We start from the raw sequence: 19,340 nt of genomic DNA, 5'->3' as shown, positions 1-19,340 counted from the left end.
CCTCCTCTCTACAAGCCTGAGCTCATGCTTTTGCATCACTCACCTGGATCACGATAAGGGTCTCTCAGCCAGGAAATCCCAAATCTGATCACAGCACTCCCTGGCTGCATTTTTCAAAGGCTTCCCAAGACCCCCAGTCCTTCCTTGGCGCTCCATGGTCTTGTCACCGCCTGACTCTCCATCTTTTTGTCCGATTCACAGCTGTCCTCAACAAGCCCTCCTTGACTCCCCAGGCTTTACACACGCAGTGTGCTCTCTCCCCACCTTGCTTCTCTGACTTGACTCCCCCCCAGGCCCAGCGGCTCACCTCCTTCTTGGTGTCTCTCCATTCCCTGGAGGCCCTTCTGGTTGAGTCATCACACTGGGTGACGTGGGTGTTTGTCACATTTACTTATTCATTCATTTGCTCATTCATTCATTCAACAAGCGTATCAAGTGCCTGCTCGTATAGAGCTTCCGTTCTAGGGGACAAAAGCTCACACACACACAGAGTTCAAATAGAAGGTTGTCATAAGTGAAGGGCAGGTATGCGGTTTATGGGAATCCCCTGGTAGTCCAGTGCTTAGGACTCTGAGCTTTCCCTGCCTGGGGTGTGGGTTTGATAAGGTCCCACGAGCCACATGGCCAAAACAAAAAATTATGTGGGTTTAGACACCACATTGACATTAACGATTCCCACGCTTCCTTCTTTGGTCCTGTAGCCACTGGGCTCCAGATCCACGAACCTCAGGGGTTAGCAAACGACCAGCCCAGCTATCCAGCCTGTGCCTGTTTTATAAGATCTGAGACCTAAGGGTGGTTTTTAAATAGTGAAACTATATCAACAAAAGAATGTTTCCTGGCAACTTTTTGCTCTTTTTCTTAATTTTTTTTTCTTTTTTCACAATCAGATTCTTTGCCACTATTGCAGATTTTAACATAAGAATAATCATGCTCCTTGGAGAAATGAATACATCTTTTTTTTTTTTGGCTGCACCATGCAGCAAGCAAGATCTTAGTTCCCCAAACAGGGAGCGAAACTTCTCCCCTTACGTTGGAAGTGTGGAGTCTTAACCACTGGGCTTCCAAGGAAGTCCCATGAACACATCTTTTAAATGCTTGGTTTTTCTTTAATTCTGCTACCAATTATTTGGAAATATTAACCCAGAATATTTGAGAGAACTGTCTTTTAAATAGAAGTTTACTACTTCCCTGGGAGTTCAGACAGTAAAGAATCCGCTTACAATGCAGGAAACTTGAGTTGGATCCCTGGGTCAGGAAGAGCCCCTGGAGAAGGGCATGGCAACCCACTCCAGTATTCTTGCCTGGAGAATCCCATGGACGGAGGAGCCTGGTGGGTTTCAGTCCATGGGGTCACAGAGTCAGACACGACTGAGCGACTAACGCTTGCACAGCTGACATTCCAGAGCAAGGGGCCTTAGAGGCTGTGGGTGCTGTGCGAGGCTTATGTTCATTGCTGGATTTGAAACTTGTGTAGAACTTGGAACATTCTCTATCCTGAAGTCTTTTGTCTGCGGGTCTAGTGTGCCTTATTAATTTCAGAGATCTATTATTCATTTCCCCGCGGAGCAGTCAGGAACTTGCAAGAGAATCACTAACTTCGGCTCCCGTCACCGTGTCTCCCCGAACCATCCGGACTCCGACAGGCACCGGCAGCCTTGCGTGGGAGCTGTCAGATCTGGAGTCAGGCTTGATGAAAGAGCTGCTTTCCTTCCCGGCCTTTACCAATCTTCTGAGCTCTGTGTGCAGTTCAAATCGATTCCACTTGTTTTCCAGGCTGTCTTGGCATTTCCATCTCATTCCTGAAGAAGGCAAGCTATAGATTTTCATGTACATGTCTTAGGATAAACATTAAGATTGGATCCGACTTAAATCGCTAAATAACACACACCTCGCCTATTTCATCCGAGTTTTTCTTTTAAAACAATATATTTTTTTTATAGAACCTGCCTGACAAACACACCTTCAGCCATGTGATCAAGGCCGATGTCACAGCCGTCAGCCACGGTGACAGCATGTGCCCTGATGTGATGGGATGAAAATGACAATTTGCCCCTGTGGTCATCCCCCTCAAGCCCACAACTCCAGTCTAATCAGGAGAAAAACAGCAGGCAAACTCCAGTTGCTTCTGCACAACTGGCCCAGGCCTCCGCCAAGCTGTCAAGGTCATCAAAAAAAGGGAAGTCTGAGAGATCCTCACCACCAGCGGAGCTAAGAAGACAGGACAACTGGGGTCATGTGGGACCTGCACCAGAAAAGTACATGGGGTGAAAACGAAGAAAATCTGAGACTAGATGAGTTAGTGGTAACGTGTTCGTGTGGGTTCATTAGTTGTAACAAACGGACCCAGACTAATGTGATGAATGTAATTAATTGCTCATTAATAATTGCAATAATTGCTCATTAATAATGAATGTGATTAATGGGCTCATTAATGTGGGAAAGCTGGGTGAGGGCGGTGTGGAAACTCTGCCCTCTTTTCAAAATGTATCTGTAAACATAGAACTATAAGGCGGAAGGCTCAGTTTTAAAAAGTTCATCATCGATTTTTAAAGAGCTGGGTTACTCTTTTCACCTTCATTTCAAAGGAAAGATTTCCATTTTCCAAGTTTTCAAAGCTCATAAGGAAGTCAGCTGGGGAATCTGTTATGAGCAGGCGGCAGCCTTCTCCGCCCTCTGTCCCCACCCAAAACCTTTGCAAATCAATTAGATATTTTTAGAATCCTTTTGGATCCATGGTTCTTAATTTCCCTTAAATGGACTTCAGGTGTTAACCCTCCTGAGTGTTCTGGCTTCGTCAGCAGACACGAGCAGTTGCAAGCGAACCGAGGGGAAGCTGCGGGGACCCAGGGGAGCAGCCATGCGCAGATGGGGTGCCCTCCGAAAAGACATCAACAGTCCACCTGAGAGCTCGCTCACCTGTCCCGGCACCTGCTGCCGGCAAGGGGCGTTCAGGTCTCGAGATGCATTTGCCTTTCCTCTGCCTTTGGCTCCGTCTCTCGGTGACCGACGTCCACCCTCAGCAATCACTTAGTTTCTTTTTTTTTAAAGTTACTCAAGCCCAGAAGAGGTGGGACTTGTTTCCTTATGTTCTCTGACAAGAGAATGACATGCAGAGAAATGAGCTCTTTTCCAGCTCCAGAGTCTCAGACACCAAGGACTGGGGAGGACTGTGCGTCAGTGGGAGTGTCCAGAGAAGCAGAACCAATAGAAGATGACATATCACTACATGTGCCTCAGGAGGGATAGACAGCTAGACAGATGTAGTCTTCTCCTATATAAACAGAGAGAGACAGAGACAGATCCCAGGGCGGGCGTCAGCCAGCCCATTAAGGATCCGAATAAAACAGAAGTTGGAGGAAGAAAGAAGTTGCCCTGTTTCCTGCCTCTCTGTTGAACTGGGACATCTCCTCTCCTCCTCTCCTGCCCCTCAGCTGGATTTGCACCCCAGCTCTGCTGGTTCTCAGGCCCCGGGACTTGGACTGAATTGTGCCACCAGCCTTCCTGAGTCTCTAGCTGGCGGACAGCAGATAGGACTTCTCAGCCTCTGTAATGGAGTGAGCCAATTCCCTGTATTAAATCTCCTTTTATATGTATATGTATCCTACTGATTCTGTTTTCCTGGAGAGTCCTGTCTTTGTTCAGTCGGTAAGTCATGTTCAACTCTTTGCAACCCCAGGGACTGCAGCATGCCAGGCCTCCGTCCATCACCAACTCCTGGAGTTTGCCCAAGTTCGTGTCCACTGAATCAGTGACGCCATCCAACCATCTCATCCTCTGTCGTCCCCTTCTCCTCCCGCCTTCAATCTTTCCCAGCATCAGGGTCTTTTCCAAGGAGTCGGCTCTTCGCATCAGGTGGCCAAAGTACTGGAGCTTCAGCTTCAGGATCAGTCCTTCCAATGAGTATTCAGGGTTGATTTCCTTTAGGATGGACTGGTTTGATGTCCTTGCAGTCCTAAGGCCTCTCAAGCGCCTTCTCCAGCACCACAGTTTAACTCCTGGAAATGCCCAGCTACTCTCCCCCTGAGGCCTTTGTATAGGCTGTTCCTCTTCCTAGTTGCTGTTCCCTTCACCTGCTGCCCTGCCTGCTTGCTTCTTCTTCCTCACATCTCAGCTTAAGTGTCCAGTCTTCAGAGAAGCCTCTTCAGACCCCACAGAACAGGATCAACACACTCCTCCAGCACCTTTCTGGATCTCTGAGACCCACTGGAGAGTCAGCCTGGGCTCCCCCGGGGTGTTGGGGGCAGGCGGGGGCGGGGGGCGGTGGGACCACAAGACTGAGGGGGAGCTGACTCTCAGAGAGGGCGAGGGGCAGGCCCCGCAGAACAGAGGACCAGCGGCTGGCAGCTACAGGTCACTGGAAATGGCCGGGGGCAGCGGGCACCTGGGGCGGGACAGGGATGAGGGATGAGCAGACACGAGAGGCCCAGGGGATTCAGGGATAAATAAGGAGGCCGCGTGGATGGATTATAGGTTGGGGGTGGGAAGGCCCCTTGCACTCCTGCTCCGAGCCCAGCACCAAGCACGTGTGTTGAGTGAATGAGCAAACGAACAGAGGAAGTGAGGATTCAAGGCCTCTGGCTCCTGGCTCCTGAGCACAAGCTTTTCCTGTTCCCCACACCTGGAAGGGCCAGAGGAGGCTGTTTCCAGACAGACAGGAGGCGAGGCCGAGCCCAGAGCTGAGGCCGCGGGGATGGGAAGGGTCAGAGTCCCGGTGGCTCGGTCCTGGCCTGGCACTGCAGCTGGTTCCTATCGGTGCTCAGGTGAGGGCTGTGCATGCAAGCTTGCGGACGAACCCGACCTCACCTTCACTAGAGCAGCAGCTCAGAAGTCTCACCCCGTGGGATCTCAGCTTGTCCCCCCGTTAAGGACAGCATATCCACTTTTACCCTACGTGTTCAATGTCCACTCACGCCACGGTCTCCTGACTGTGTTCTGATACTTCCAGCCGTGGCTCTGTCTGCTTAGTGTTTCAGGGAAATTACGTTTAGATGAGCGGTAATTTCTGGGTATGATAATAAGATTGAAGCCGTTGTACTTGGGTCTCTGACTCAGTCTAGGGAGGTCACCTTCTATTTCACATGATGGATGGAGCCAGGCTGGCTATTATCTCAGCCAGGCGAAGCCGGAATATTTTAATTGACCAAGCCCATCTATCTAGTGACAGAGTAGAAAATGCTTCCTTTGTTAGAAACGGATTGATGGAAAAGGAGGAAAAACTGGGTAGAGAGGCTGCAATTCTCATAGTTGATCCAGATTCGTAGAATGTACGTTCTTCTCAAAAATGATTAGTGTTTATTTCCCCAGCAGGATAATGCACGAACAGTCTTTGTTCTTTAAAGTTATCTAATGATTTGGCAAAGGAATCCGGTAATTTACTCATCAGGGGAACGCCATGTAGAGTCACAACCAGGCTTGGGGACGAGGTGACCATCGGGCCCTCTGGCAGAGCATCCTTTGTGCTTCAAGGTGGCTGGTTTGACCTCAGGAAAGCAGAGTCGAGACGGCTTCCCACGGTTCACTTCTCAGACCCACACGTATGAGTGTAAACGTAAAACATGCCTACGTTTTATTCCAAATTTAAACCAATCTTTTCTCTTTACGGTACACCCAGGTGATAATTCAGGAAAGACTCAAAATTTCTGCCCTGCTCACACCACGCTCTGGATGGTATTTACAATCCAAGCTAAAGCCCACCCACTCCATCCTCATCCCTACTCCCACCCACCCCAGTGCGGACAGCAGGTCTCAGCCCCTACTGTGTGCCAGGCCCTCCACGTACATTTCCTCCAACACAGAGGTTCCACCAGCCCCATTTCACAGAAGAGAAATGTGAGGGCAGGGAGGGGAACATGGTTTATATCTGGTAATAAAAGGAGGGTTTTTAATTCCCAGCTTGTCGCTCAGCAAAGACAAGAGTCCCTTCTCACTCAGGTCCATACAGAGCCCTCACAAGGACTCTAGGAATTACTCTGGTCGTTTCGCAACCCTGAATATTCACTGGAAGGACTGATGCTGAAGTTGGAGCTCCAATACTTTGGCCACCTGATGTGAAGAGCCCACTTAACTGGAAAAGACACTGATGCTGGGAAAGATTGAGGGCAAGAGGAGAAGAGGGCAAGAGGATGAGATGGTTGGATGGCATCACCGACTCCATGGACATGAGTTTGAGCAACCTCTGGGAGACAGTGAAGGACAGGGAAGCCTGGCGTGCTGCAGCTCATGGGGTTGCAAAGAGTCAGACACGACTGAGTGACTGAACAACAACAAAGATGTTCCCTGGTGATTCAGTTCCCTGGGGTGACACGTGCACTCACACAAGCACGATAGTGGGTACAAGTGCTGGGGCCTGGACACGGGGCAGGGCTGAGCCCCAGCCCGCACTCGAGGTCACTGTATCCTACACCCTGGGACTGAAGCAAAAATGCCAGGTTCACTGGAGAACATCCTTGGTGAGGCAGAAACACTGGATTTCATTAAATTCCAGCCCTTTAACATTCTGTGCGCTGACACGGGGGGCACAGAGGCACGTCTGTCTCAGGGAAAAGCTGAGTGGCTGGGCTGGGGGAAACAGCCACTCTTCCCATGAAGTGTCAATCATTGTTACTTAAGGAATGACTGATGACCTGGGGTTATTCAGATGGGTTGCTTGGCAGACATTTCCTTAAAAATGAATGAAGTGAGCTTCAAGGAAAGCAACTAACAGAATTTGCTGCCAAGGAGAGCATGGGAGCTTTCACGTGAACACTGGAACTTGGAGAAACTCGTATCTGCCACCGTGAGCTTGGCAGCTTCGCAATACTTAAACGATTCTTCTGATGAGAGTGGTGGTGACATTAATGAATGTGATCTTTTAATTTTGCATAATCATGCCATGGGTCGGTATTTGGAAGATTTGCACAACTTTGTGGGCCAGTATTTCCCAAATGACCACTGTATGATGCTACAAAAATCGTGCCTGGGTAGCAGACCCAGTTACAGTGCCAGATGGACCCATGGACTTGATGTAACTGAGTGTGAGAAGTCACTGATGCGATTTCAGATTCCAACTGGCAACTAACCTTTGAAAAACCACCACTTGTTGAGTTTTGGTGAATTATCAAAGAATATTCAGCCAAGTCATCTGAAAAGACTATTAAAGTAACCACGTCTAAGGACTTCCCTGGAGGTCCGGAGGTTAAGAGTCTGCTTTCCAACGCAGGGGACGGGGGTTTGATCCCAGTAGGGAAACAGATTCCACAGGCTTGAGGAGCAGTTAAGCTCGTGCACCACAATGAAGATTAAAAAAAAATACTCTCCTCTTTTCCAAATACCTATCTATATGAGGTTAGCGTTTCTTATATACCTAAACCACTCTAAGTGCAAGAGATTGATGCAGAAGTAGATATAAGAAACCATGTATTTTTGAAGACACCTAATAAAGAGATTTGCAAAACGGCCAAACAATGCCACTCTATTCACTCTATTTTTTGGAATAGTTGTTTTCCCTCCCATAAAATGCGATGTATGTTAGCCAGCAATGGGTTTGTTATTTTTAAATGAATTATGTTTTTCAAAATTTTGTCTTAATTTCTAGTTCAGTAAGTATTCATATCCATCTACATAAACAAAAGCTCTTTGGAGGGTCCTCCAAAATTTTTGGCAGGGTGAAGGAGTCCACAGGCCCAAAAATCTGAGAAACGCAGTCGTACACAATCATCTGAAGAGATCAGTAAAAAGATAAAAGAGGCAATATTTAGTTATTGTCCCTGAAATTAAATGTTGGTGCTGTAAACAAGCTTTTAAAAATGGTCTAATACGTGGTTGTGTCATGGAGATCATTGACCATGTAAATATTTCATGAAGCGGTACTGATGGCTTGGGAGCGAATTTCTGGGTAAGCATCATCTGGTTCAGAAAATGCTCATCTGGCTGGGGTTCAAGTCCAGCCTGAATCACAAAGTACCCACTGCTTTCTCCTTGTATCTAACATGGAAACACAGGCAGGGCGATCGACGGTGTTACATGTCAGCTCTGAGCTACATGGGGGCATAAAGCCTCAGAAAACCCACAGGCAGCATCCTTGGGACCCCGGGAATACAGCACCTGAAGGGACCAAACCCAAGTCCTGTCCTTTGACAGAAGAGGGCGGCAGCCAGAGGGAAGGAGTGGGTGGGGCTGGTGAAGAGCCCTAAGGACCAGGGCAGCATCAGGACGTGGGGCCCGTGGTTATCCACCTTCCGTGCCTCCTCCCTGTATCCTGTATCCTCCTTCTCCTTCCTCAGAAGCGCAGGTGCTCCCACTTCTGACGGGCCCACGGCAGGAACTATATAGATGCTAAAACAGTCAAACAGGGCCCACGGGCACCCAGGGGTGATGTGTGCTAAAGGAGAACCACTCCCAACTCCAGCCCTCTGCTGCCTGTAGCAATGAAGACTTCTTGTCGTCCGACCCACTTCTTTAGAGAAGCTAGAAATGGAAATCTTGGGTATAGCCACCTGATTTATTTATTTTTTGGCTGCGCCGGGTCTTCGTTGCTGCATGTGGGATCTTTAGTTTTGACATGTGAGCTCTTAATTGCACCACGTGGGATCTAGTTCCCCGACCAGGGATCAAACCTGGGCCCCGCCCCCCACCCCGACACCCTGAATTGGGAGCACAGAGTCTTAGCCACTGCACCACCTTAGGAAGTCCCCAGCCACCTGATTTCAAACATTTCATTTTCTTTCAAGCGCAGCTCTCTGCTTTTTGTTCTAGACTAAGGCATCCACTTCTCTTTGGTGATCTTTAACATAATGCTGAAGCTGAAGCTGAAGCTCCAATACTTTGGCCACCTGATGCAAAGAACTCACTCACTGGAAAAGACTCTGAGGCTGGGAAAGATTGAGGGCAGGAGGAGAAGGGGACGACAAAGGATGAGATGGTTGGATGGCATCACTGACTCAATGGACATGAGTCTGAGTAGGCTCCAGGAGTTGGTGATGGACAGGGAGGCCTGGCGTGCTGCAGTCCATGGGGTCGCAGAGAGTCGGACATGACTGAGCGACTGAGCTGAACTGAACCACACAGTGCATTTGAGCACATCTAATTACCCTCAAGGCAGGTTTATCTGGTCTTAAGCAAATTCACATGGAATTTAGAAAGATGGTAATGACAACCCTGTATGTGAGATAGCAAAAGAGACACAGGTGTATAGAACAGTCTTTTGGACTCTATGGGAGAGGGAAGAGGGGGGATGATTTGGGAGAATGGCATTGAAATATGTATATTATCATATGTGAAATGAATCGCCAGTCCAGGTTCGATGCAGGATACAGCATGCTCGGGGCTGGTGCACTGGGATGATCCAGAGGGATGGGATGGGGAGGGAGGTGGGAGGGGGGTTCAGGATGGGGAACACATGTACACCCGTGGTGGATTCATGTCAGTGTATGGCAAAACCAATACAATATTCTAAAGTAACTAGCCTCCAATTAAAATAAATACATTTATATTAAAAAAAAAGCAAACTCACAAACTAAAGAGAATTCTTAGCTTCAGGAGCTGTGCGGGTATGAGGAAGATGTCAAAAGTGCAGGGTCTATGCCGGAATCAGCCTCAGGGGAAGTGTGGCCTGACCTTCGTCAGCAGGGCCTGCTTGACTGTCCTCTGCTCCAGTGACCGAGACCCTTGTAGCACAGCCTGTCTCCTCCTTGGGTAGTAAAAGCCGTGCAGACAACAGACAGGAGGGAGGGGGTCGGCGGGGCGGGACACGGGCGGCTGGCGGCTCAGCTCCAGGAGCACGTGGCTGATGAAACTTGTGTAAAAGGTCAGCGTGCGAGGGCAGAGACCACCACAGGGTCACATTAACGGGCGACACGATGCATCGCAGACGGGTTTGCTTCTGCAGGCATTGAGACAACTATCTTTGCTGAAGCTAGCCTCGGTCATACGCACATGACTGGCCCAGCATGTTTCCAGCAAGGGAGACGGCAGCGATCCCCTTCAGGATGAAGACACGGAAGGCTTCGTGTCTTGGCCCATTCCTTTGCAGAGTGACATGAAACCCTGATTGAACAAATATTGAACTCCGGTCTAATCCCAAAAGCTCAGGTATTTAGAGAAAAATGAAGTCAAATTAAGATGCAAAGGGAATTCCCTGGTGGTCCAGTGGTTAGAGCTTGGTGCTTTCACTGCTGAGCAGTGGCCGCGGGTTCGATCCCTGGTTGGGGAACTAGTGGGAGGCACAGCCACAGAGACTCGCGGAGGCAGGGTGGTGCTCTTCACGCTCCTTTTCATGACATCTTTTGCTCTAAACAGCAGCTGTGAAGCTCAGTCCACAGTGAACTGGCCTGGGCTCTGGTCCTCTAGCACTTTGTGAAGGGCTCCTGGCTTCCTGCTCCAGTCTGCCCACTGAACCCCACCAAGAAGGGACAGAATTCTGATCTCACCCCGTGTCTCCACCGCTTCCACTCCACCCTGTGAAGCAGCCTGAGAAGCGTGTTTGCCACTGAAACCCGCTCCTGACCTGGCAGATGGCCGACCTGCTGCGCTTTCATTAAGGAGCTAGGCTGGCGGCCCGAGGTGACCCGGCCCTGCGTGATTAAAGATGCACCGTTTCAAAAGTGACTTCTTTTTGGATTCTCCACCAGAGTGGGAGATGAATTCACAAAGGTCATGGAGTCTGAGAGTCTGGGTTACCTGAATTTTTACTGTTCCTAATCTGTAGACTGAACACAACAGAGCCCTACTGTGGGTTTCTAATTTTGCCAAATGTATCGATATGAAACTGGAAACAATAAAGCAACTCAGGGGAAAAAAAGTATATTCTCCCAGGTTCCCAACTATTAAGAGAGGTAAAATTTTCTCCTTAAGTATCCTCTGCAAAATCTCCATAGTTCACGTGGGCTGTGAGGGGGAGATACGCCTCGGAGGCCTGAGTGCAGGTGGGTCCCTGGACTTGGGCGCCCTTGGCGGGAATATTAACCAGGTAATGGGAGGATGAAGCTGAGGGGCACTGAGCCCCAGCCGGGGGCGTGGGGGTTGGGAGGGATATCTGATAGGAAACTCTGGCTAAGGCCCACTGGGATAACACCTGCACCCCTGGACATTTTTACAGGGTACCGTTTTTAGAAGAATTCAGAGAAGGTTTAAATTGTTAAAACTTTCTTCTCACGTGAATAATTAAGTCTACCCTAAAATATTACTTTGAGAGATAGATACTACGTGTGTTAGGCAGGATAAAGGTTCCCCAAAGATGCCCACGTTCCAGGTTCTCCTGGAACCTGTGGGTATCTGACTCAGTGTGGCTGGTGCATTATTAGACTGTGGTAGATCTGAGGCTGCTGACCACCTGATGGTAACATCAGACCAGCGTGGAGTGTCCGGGTGGGCCAGAGACGAGGCAAAGAGTCAGAGGGAGAAGGAAGATTGAGCTGTGGCATTGAAGACACAGGAAGGGGCCATCAGCCAGGGATCGTGGGCGCCTCAGGAAGCTGGGGAAGGTCAGGAAGCCGACCCTCCCCTGGAACGTCCAGCAGGCATGCGGCCCTGCGGACGCCTGGTTTCAGGCCAGCAAGACCCATTTTGGACTCCTGGCGTATGGACTGCAAGGGGACGGCTCTGTGTCACGCTGAGCCTCTAGGTGTGCGGTGCTTGGTTAGAGCAGCACGGAAGCGGATTCACGCGTCTTTAACACGAGGTGGCTGCGCCTCCCTCCTTGCCTCCCTGCCATCAGGCTGGTTCATCCTTGCAGGGCGCTCACACTGGCTGAGATGACCCTGTGCCTGCAGCCCTGCACAGGCCCTTCTCAGCCAGCACTGAGTCACAGCACGCACGCCCCCTAGCGGCGGGCTCTGCGGATCGCTTCATGGAGAATGCCCATCACGGTCATGAGAATTTGAGGCGGGCGCTCACAGAAGCTTTGAGAAACAGCCCAGATGGACTATTTCAGTCAATCCACCAAAAAATATAATAGTAATGATGATAATGAGAGTTGTTAGTCACTTAGTCCTGTCTGACTCTGAGACCCTATGGACTGTAGCCCGCCAGGCTCCTCTGTCCATGGGACTCTCCAGGCAAGGATACTGGAGTGGGTTGCCACGCCCTCCTCCAGGGGACCTTCCCGACCCAGGGGTCGAACCGGCATCTCCTGCACTGGAGGCAGATGCTTCGCTACGGAGCCAGCCACCAGGGAAGCCCAGGAATGAGGATAATAATAACTCTTTCTAATGCTGTTTTACAGTTTGCACACAGCCATCCCATTGCTGATTCCACCTAATCTGTGGCAACTGAGCACTGAGACCCGAAGAGTCCGGGATGAAAGGGGAATCAGGAGGTGACTGGCCGGCCCCCCACCCGGAGGCACGCACGAAGGAACGCGCACAAGGCCACCTGACCTCAGAGAAAGCGGCAAGCGCAGCCTCGGAGAGGAAATCCCATCCACGACGCGGCCGAGGATCTGTATTTGAAAATTTATTGACATGGTTTTCCACAAGGACTGCAGTCGAAGGATCCGTGAAGCGTGTCTGTCTGGAGAGAGAGTGTGGCCCTGAGAATCTCAGTGCTGCCTGCATCCTGGAGCCGCTGCTGGGGGGGCTGGAGGACGTGCTGCATCCGCTACAGGAACCTGATCCCAGCTCCGAACTGGACGCCGTCACAGATCCTGGAAAACAAAGTGCTTTCTCTTAAGGCAGGAAGTCAAAGCTCAGGTCTGCCCTGCTCGCCCCGCCGCTGTCGGCACCAGAGACGTGCACGGCTCAGACACAAGGCCCGTGGCCCTGCCTCTCGGGAGGCCCGGGCCCTCCTGGCCTCCCGGCCTCACCCGCTGGCCCTGGCCACTCCCTCCTCCACCTTCGGAGGATGGATGAGGGAACGAAACGGGAGACACAAATACCCCTCCCTGCTTCCTCCTCTACTCCTGTTTCCCCAGTCCTGACCCAAGTAGAGACAACAGGAGGACCTCGAGCGAAACAGTCACCAACAACAAAACTCTGGTGTGGGTGGTGGGGCGGGTTGGGGGAGAAGCTTTGTTTATTTCTAAGGCTACCAGGATGACCCAGGGAGGTCGGGGAGGGAGCTGGCAGGAGTGCAGAACCCAGAAGAGTCCCAGGGTCTGGCAACAGCAGAACCCACAGTCCCGCAGGGTTTGCCGCGACCACCGCTTGGCAGCCTGCTCCTCTCACAGGAAAGAAAGGACGCAGGAGGTCACGCGGGTTGCAGCATCTGTCACCCACTGAAACTTTCGCAGGTTCCCTTCTGTGTGCTGTTGATCACCAGCTGACAGGCCCCTGGGCCCAAGTTCAGATGGGCAAGGGGGCCGAGCAGCAAGGAGGCGGCTGTGGTCACGGCAGGGTCCTGGGAGCCGAGCTCCGCACCCAGACGCACGCGTGCCCGAGGGCCTGGCAGTGTCCATGACGGCCTGGCCCCTGTGCCAGCCGCATGCAGCACACAGGCGGAGAATCACTGGCCGAGGTGCGTTCCTGGGACCCCCCCAGTGATGTTGATGCCCACCGGGCCAAGAACTGCCCCCCAGCACGGAAGGTGGTCTCCCGCACTGCCCACCTGCTGGCTGGGCTCAGAGGCAGGACCAGGGCTGTATGATCCTGGGGTCACAACGCCAGGAAGCAGAAGCTTCCAGCGAAAGCGGAGTTCCAAATCCCAACCGGCAGTTGATGACGATATGTTTGTGGAACACGGCGTGTTTTTGCAAGTTCTGACAGTTTCCAGAAAAACTGGACAAGAACAGCCCCCTCATTCAGAGGAAAGCTGATGTTTCAGTGTCACAACACCTGTGCCTCCCCGCTCCCCATCCTTAGAACTTAAGATGCAAGAAAGCTGACAGAAAGTGGTTTTCAGCCTGACTGTGAGCCGGGGAACAAAATAACCGGATCAATTAAGAGACTCGAGACAGAGAATCACTGCTGTTGCCAGTGACCACCTGCAGGGTCAAGGGTACTCACTGACAGACGGTGTCAGCAGAAGTCACCTGACCGGAAGGGACGCCACAGTCCAGCCCCAACGTGACCCTGAGTAAACCTCACCGCTGTCCTTAAATGGCAAAGACCCACAGTCAGGACACGACTGTGTTTGCACAGCTTAATTCCGCTGAAACCCAAACAACGTGTCTTTACCTTTTATATTTCCGGGTCCATAAAAGGGGGCCCAATGCCTACGTTCGTTATTTAGGAAAATGTCTGAAACAGGCTACAAGATAAAAACAAGTCAAGTCCTAGGTTCACATGGTTCAGAAACAAGCAGGCGTTCCAATAAAGGCTCGTTTACTTGGACTATATAAACAGATTAAACAACTTTACAAGTGCATGTTTATGTTCAGAGACCGTATAAACGTGTCACAGGAAAGACACCTGCCACACACACCCAGAACGGTGTCGCCGATGCCAGGAGCATGGAGACAGCCTCACCAAATGCCCCTCATCCTGTTCTGTGTCGCCTGTAACTTGTGAGCTTGTAACTCAGGAGGCGCCTCAGAAATCCCCCGTGTCTTCAGTCGCCCCCTCCCGCCGGCACAGTCTCCGGCCCTGCAGGGTCCCCCAGCATCAGGCTCCCATCCTCCCCCTGCAGGCCCCGGGCCTGATCTGGCACGGGCGACTCCGCGGGAGGCAGGCTGACGAGGGCCAGAACTCAGAGACCCTGGTGTGTGCCCGAGGGGAAAAGGCCAGAGGAGACGCGAGGGGACGCAAGTGCCCGGAACTCAGTCCCCGCCCGGCATCAAGGCCGCCCCACGCCTCGCTTCTGCCCCTGCAGAAGGGGTGCAAGCTGGCGCCCGCAGGCATCTCCTGCTTGCAGAGTCTGCGAGGAGAGTGGACCCAGCCGGACTTCCTCAGAGCCTCGGATTCTGGGAGCACAGCGACACCCAGTGGACTCCAGGGACGCTGCAACTACACTTTCAGTGGGAAGGATGGGAGGCCTCCCCAGAGCCAGCAGGGCGGGCCCAGGTCACACAGCCAGGGACAGGCAGGGGCTGGCCCTGCAGCCCACCCGCAGCTCAGCCAGTCGAGGGGCCGTGGCCACTCCTCCGCGGCTGACAGTCACGGTGAAACAGTAGAGCTACAGCGAAAACCCCACCCGCGTGTCCAGGCTCCCCTGAAACAAGGAACATCTATGACCTATTTACTTGTATGATCGGGACTAATATTACACACGGTTAATCTCCATCAAACAATCGTCACGGAAACAGCCTGGGTACTCTCTGAACAGAGAAGCTGGTAGCGAGTCAAAGTGTGACTGAGGAGACAGAGACAGCTTTCCTCTTTGCTTTTGCCCGCGGTGTGGCGCAGCCTCATGGCAGGGGTCTCTGAGCAGGTGGGTGGGGTGCTGGGCTCCTCTGCTGGCATCGGGGGTGGAGGGAATGGCGCGCGCTCTGGCCTCAGCGGGCTGGTGCTCCCTGGCACCCCTGACGGACACACACACCATCGTCCTGCTCACCCAGGCACATGATGGCTTGAGAAGCGCCGGCTGGAATGGTTCTCCGTGACTCCATCCCAGGGCGGGTGCAGGGTCAGCACCGCACCTCGGCCGCTCCCTGCAAGGATTCAGTGAGCACCTGGGTATTATGCCAGGGAGCCCTGGGTCCACACCTGTGGTGGGCAGGTAAGATGTCACCTAGCACACAAGCCTGGCTCTGGACAAAGTACCCGATCCCCCACGCTGCACTCTCCCTGAAATCAGGACACATCACCCACCTCTATTACATGTCTCCATCACAGTGAGCCAGGTGGCAGCCCCGGGCACACTGCAGACGGGGAGGGAGCGGGGGGACGCGGTGTGCTTCCCAAGGGAGCAGCTGGCCGGGGTGACTGCACCGGTCACAGCAGCACCATGAGGAACAACCAGCCCTGCTGACGCCGCACCGGACACGGCCTGCACATGAGTGGGCGCTCACTCACTCAGTCCCCAGACCGGCGGAGCGCTCACTGCCACTAGTGCCCGTTCTCTAGACGTGAAAACAGAGGCCTGCAAAGGTCACGTCCCTCACCCCAGGCCACACGGCGGCCGAGCTGGCTCCAGAGCACACCCAGCCTGAGCACCCGGACCCTCCTCGGCTCTGCTCCGTGCCGAGAACAGGCAAGGCGTGGAGAGGCGTTAACCATGGTCAGAGCCGCAGATCCGCGAGGGCGTGGGGAGGAAGGGCTCCGACATCACGGGGGGCCCCGGCCCGAGCCAGCCTTCCAGCGAGACGAGCAGGGCAGACTGCACTGGGCCAAGGGTCACAGGGGACTCAGGTGATGGCTGCTGACCCACACCTGAGAGCACAGCCTCGTCAGAAGGTCCCTGACACGGCTCCTCCTAGAACACTGTCACCCAGCGCGCCGAGCGGAAAGAGGAGGGAGCAGAGGCGGCACGGGACCCCCTCCAACACCGCAGACCACAGCTTGGCACTGGATGCCTGGGCAACGACGACTCAGCATCACGGCGGATCACAGACAGAACGCCGAGGATAAAAACACACAGCCGTCGAGACTCTGAAGTGTGTGCGTGTGAAGATACTCAGAGGTTAACAGAAACATGTGGCCTCCCCACCCGCATAAGCTGAGGCCCGAACCCTAAGCTCACGTGACGGGACCTGGGGAGGTGACCCAGTCACCACAGACGAGGGAGCTTAGCCAGGACGGGGTCCTTGGTGGGCTCAGTGTCCCTGTGAGAAGAGACACCAGAGAGCTCGCTCTGTCCCCAGGTGAGGATGCAGAGAGAAGGGGCCATCTGCCAACCAGGAAGGGCGCCCTGGGCCACAAACCACACCTGCCAGCGTCCTGACCCCAGCCTTCCCAGCGCCCAGACAGTGAGGAATCCACGTCTGCTCTCTAAGCTGCCAGTCCGTGGTATTACATACTGTGATGATGTTATCTCTGGGCTTCTTAAACTTTCTAAAACGCAAACCAAACACTTTAAGAAACAGAATTAATTTCTTCTTCAGCACAAATCAATGACGGCTGGAGAAACTCCAGACAGCCGGGTCCTCTGCTGCCCAGAGAAGGCTCTGGAGGGCGCAGAGCTGCGTCCACCCCAGCCTTTCGGGCTCCTGGCCTGCAAAGGCCCCATGGCAACACCTCATCCCCCTCAGCACAGACCAGCAGCGCAGGCCACCACCTCCAGCCAGACTGCCCGGGGGGCTCCCGCTGCTTGACAGCAAGTGCAAATAGCGTGAGGTGGGGGGACGAGGACACCCCACAGCCTGTCCTCCAAATCGGATGGAAAGAAAAACCCCGCGGAGGAAAATCCCTGTATTTTCACTCCTTTGCCAACTATTCAATTTCTCCTAAAGTCCTGAATCTTAAAGGCTGTTGGTGAAGTGACTGCTGCTGCTGAGTTGCTAAGTCGCGTCTGACTCTTTGTGACCCCATGGACTGTAGCATGCCAGGCTTCCCTGTCTTCTGGAGTTTGCTCAAACTCCTGCCCATTGAGTGGGTGATGCCAGTGATGAAGCAGGCTCAGAGCACAGTGACGGGAGAGGGCCACGTGCCTCTCGAGAGGACCCCCGCACCTACCTGTCCCCACGCTGCACGCCCATGGGGACGCAGTAGTTGAGCTCCAGCCGCGCGATGTTGCCCAGCCTGAGGACGATGCCCGCCCCGTAGGACCAGCGGATGCACTCGGCCAGCTTCCGGATGTGGGCTTTGGGGCCCTCCCCTGAAAAGAGAGGGGAGGGGGGCGTGACCAACCGCACGTGGCCCCCCACGCGCTGTCTGTGGACAGCCCCGGCTCTCTCCGCGTGGCCTCCGATCATCGTGAGAGCCAGGTCGAGCTCTGTGAGGAGAATGCACGAAAGTGACACCAGGTCCCAACTCAAGACAGGGCTGGGGACCACACCACCTCGCCGCCCCAGGAGGACGCAGGCCTCTCAGTTCTCTGGGCCCGGCGCCTTCTGGTCCCTTTTCTGTATTTCCCTGAGCACCCAGGAAGCCTAACTCCAAGCCTTGGTTTCCAGACACCTCCCATGTCTCTGCTGCTGGATATGTCTGTGCCCCTCACCCAGCCCTGAGCTCCGAGAGGAAGAGACCGGCTCTGTAGCCTTAACGACTGGCACAGAGTTATGTTTGCTCGAGAAATGTTTGCTAAATAAATACCTTTTTTTTTTATTTGGCAAGAGAGCACCAGATGATTTTCATGCATGTTTCAGTCATTTGGCCAATCGCTTTACTCTGGGCATCGTATCAGATGACGTAGGCATTGAAGGTGAGCACGCGTGTGCATGCTCAGTCGTGCCCAGCTCTTCGTGACCCTATGGACCGTAGCCCACGAGGCTCCTCAGTCTGTGGAATTGTCCCAGCAAGAGTACTGGAATGGGTTACCATTTTCTCCTCCAGGGCATAGTTGGTACATTTAAAGATGACATAATCTAAACCAGGGGCTTCCCAGGTGGCTTAGGGGTAAAGAACCCACCTGCCAATGCAGGAGACACGAGGGACGAGGGTTCAATCCCTGGGTCGGGAAGATCCCCTGGAGAAGGAAGTGGCAACCCACTCCAGTATTCTTGCCTGGAAAATCCCCTGGACAGAGGAGCCTGGCGGGCCACAGTTCATGGAGTCAGACACGGCTGAGCAACTGAGCACAGCAATCTAAAGGAGAAAGACACCTACTCGCGTCCCGTGCCTTTAAACATAAGGTCAGGTGTGCCGACTGGCTGCTAAGGAGTCCAAGTCTTACCGTAGTTGAGGTTGCAGAGGTTCCCCGCGTTGAGGAAGAAGTGTGTCCTGAAGAGCTCGCCAAAGCCGCCCTGGCCGGGCCGGAAGGGTAACGGGGTGTACAGGTGCAGCCCACCGGCCCAGTAGGCTTCCCCGCCCAGGTAGTCACCTAGGCAAGGAAAGAGCACAGATCAAAATGAAGTCACAGGTTCAGGACCACCCCGACTGCCCACCAGGAACAAGAGTGAGGGGTGTGCTGTGATCAGGACACACTCCATGCCTGGGCCACGAGCAGCTGCTCTTCTAACCGCTGAGGCCGTCAGCCTCCTTTTAAACAATGTTTCTTATTCTCTTTGTTTGTTTTATAATTTGCTTTAACTGAAGGAAAAAAAAAGCTAATACGTCATTTAGGAAAGAATGAAACCAGTAATTGATCGTATCTGTGAAATGCTTACAACAAGCGAACTAATGGAAATCGCTTTCTCCACAACTGCAGATGACTAGATCATTGTTGCTTGACAAATGAAATGCATTATTCTGCAGAAATTTCAAGACCGCACTACAGAGAGACAAAATGCAGAAAATGTCTCCGCAGTTTCTGGAAATGGTCAGACTAGCTATTAACCCAAAGGTACGGAGGGCCAGCTCCCCACTGCACAAGGACGCTGTCCCAGCTCAACGTCTTCAGAGAAGAGGCTCGTTCTCAAAGGTTCATGACCATGTGGGGTTTTTTTTGTT

At 52.8% G+C, this 19,340-nt stretch overlaps 1 protein-coding gene across 1 annotated transcript in view; it reads right to left on the bottom strand.

The window, feature by feature from the left end:
- Positions 1 to 12,417: 12,417 nt before the first annotated feature.
- The window catches only part of SAMM50 (SAMM50 sorting and assembly machinery component), a 30,576-nt gene continuing 23,653 nt past the window's right edge, over positions 12,418 to 19,340 (bottom strand). Inside the window, exons 13-15 of the mRNA XM_070790548.1 lie at positions 18,625 to 18,771; positions 17,466 to 17,607; positions 12,418 to 12,622 (exon numbers count right to left, since the gene is read on the bottom strand). Of these exons, the coding sequence (XP_070646649.1) occupies positions 12,577 to 12,622; positions 17,466 to 17,607; positions 18,625 to 18,771 (335 nt within the window). The 3' untranslated portion in view covers positions 12,418 to 12,576. The remainder of the gene's footprint in view (positions 12,623 to 17,465; positions 17,608 to 18,624; positions 18,772 to 19,340) is intronic.

Source organism: Bos indicus, chromosome 5, assembly GCF_029378745.1.
Source record: "Bos indicus isolate NIAB-ARS_2022 breed Sahiwal x Tharparkar chromosome 5, NIAB-ARS_B.indTharparkar_mat_pri_1.0, whole genome shotgun sequence".
NCBI lineage: Eukaryota > Metazoa > Chordata > Mammalia > Artiodactyla > Bovidae > Bos > Bos indicus.
The sequence above is the reverse complement of the archived record's forward strand: the minus strand, read 5'-3'. Positions and strand labels throughout refer to the sequence as shown.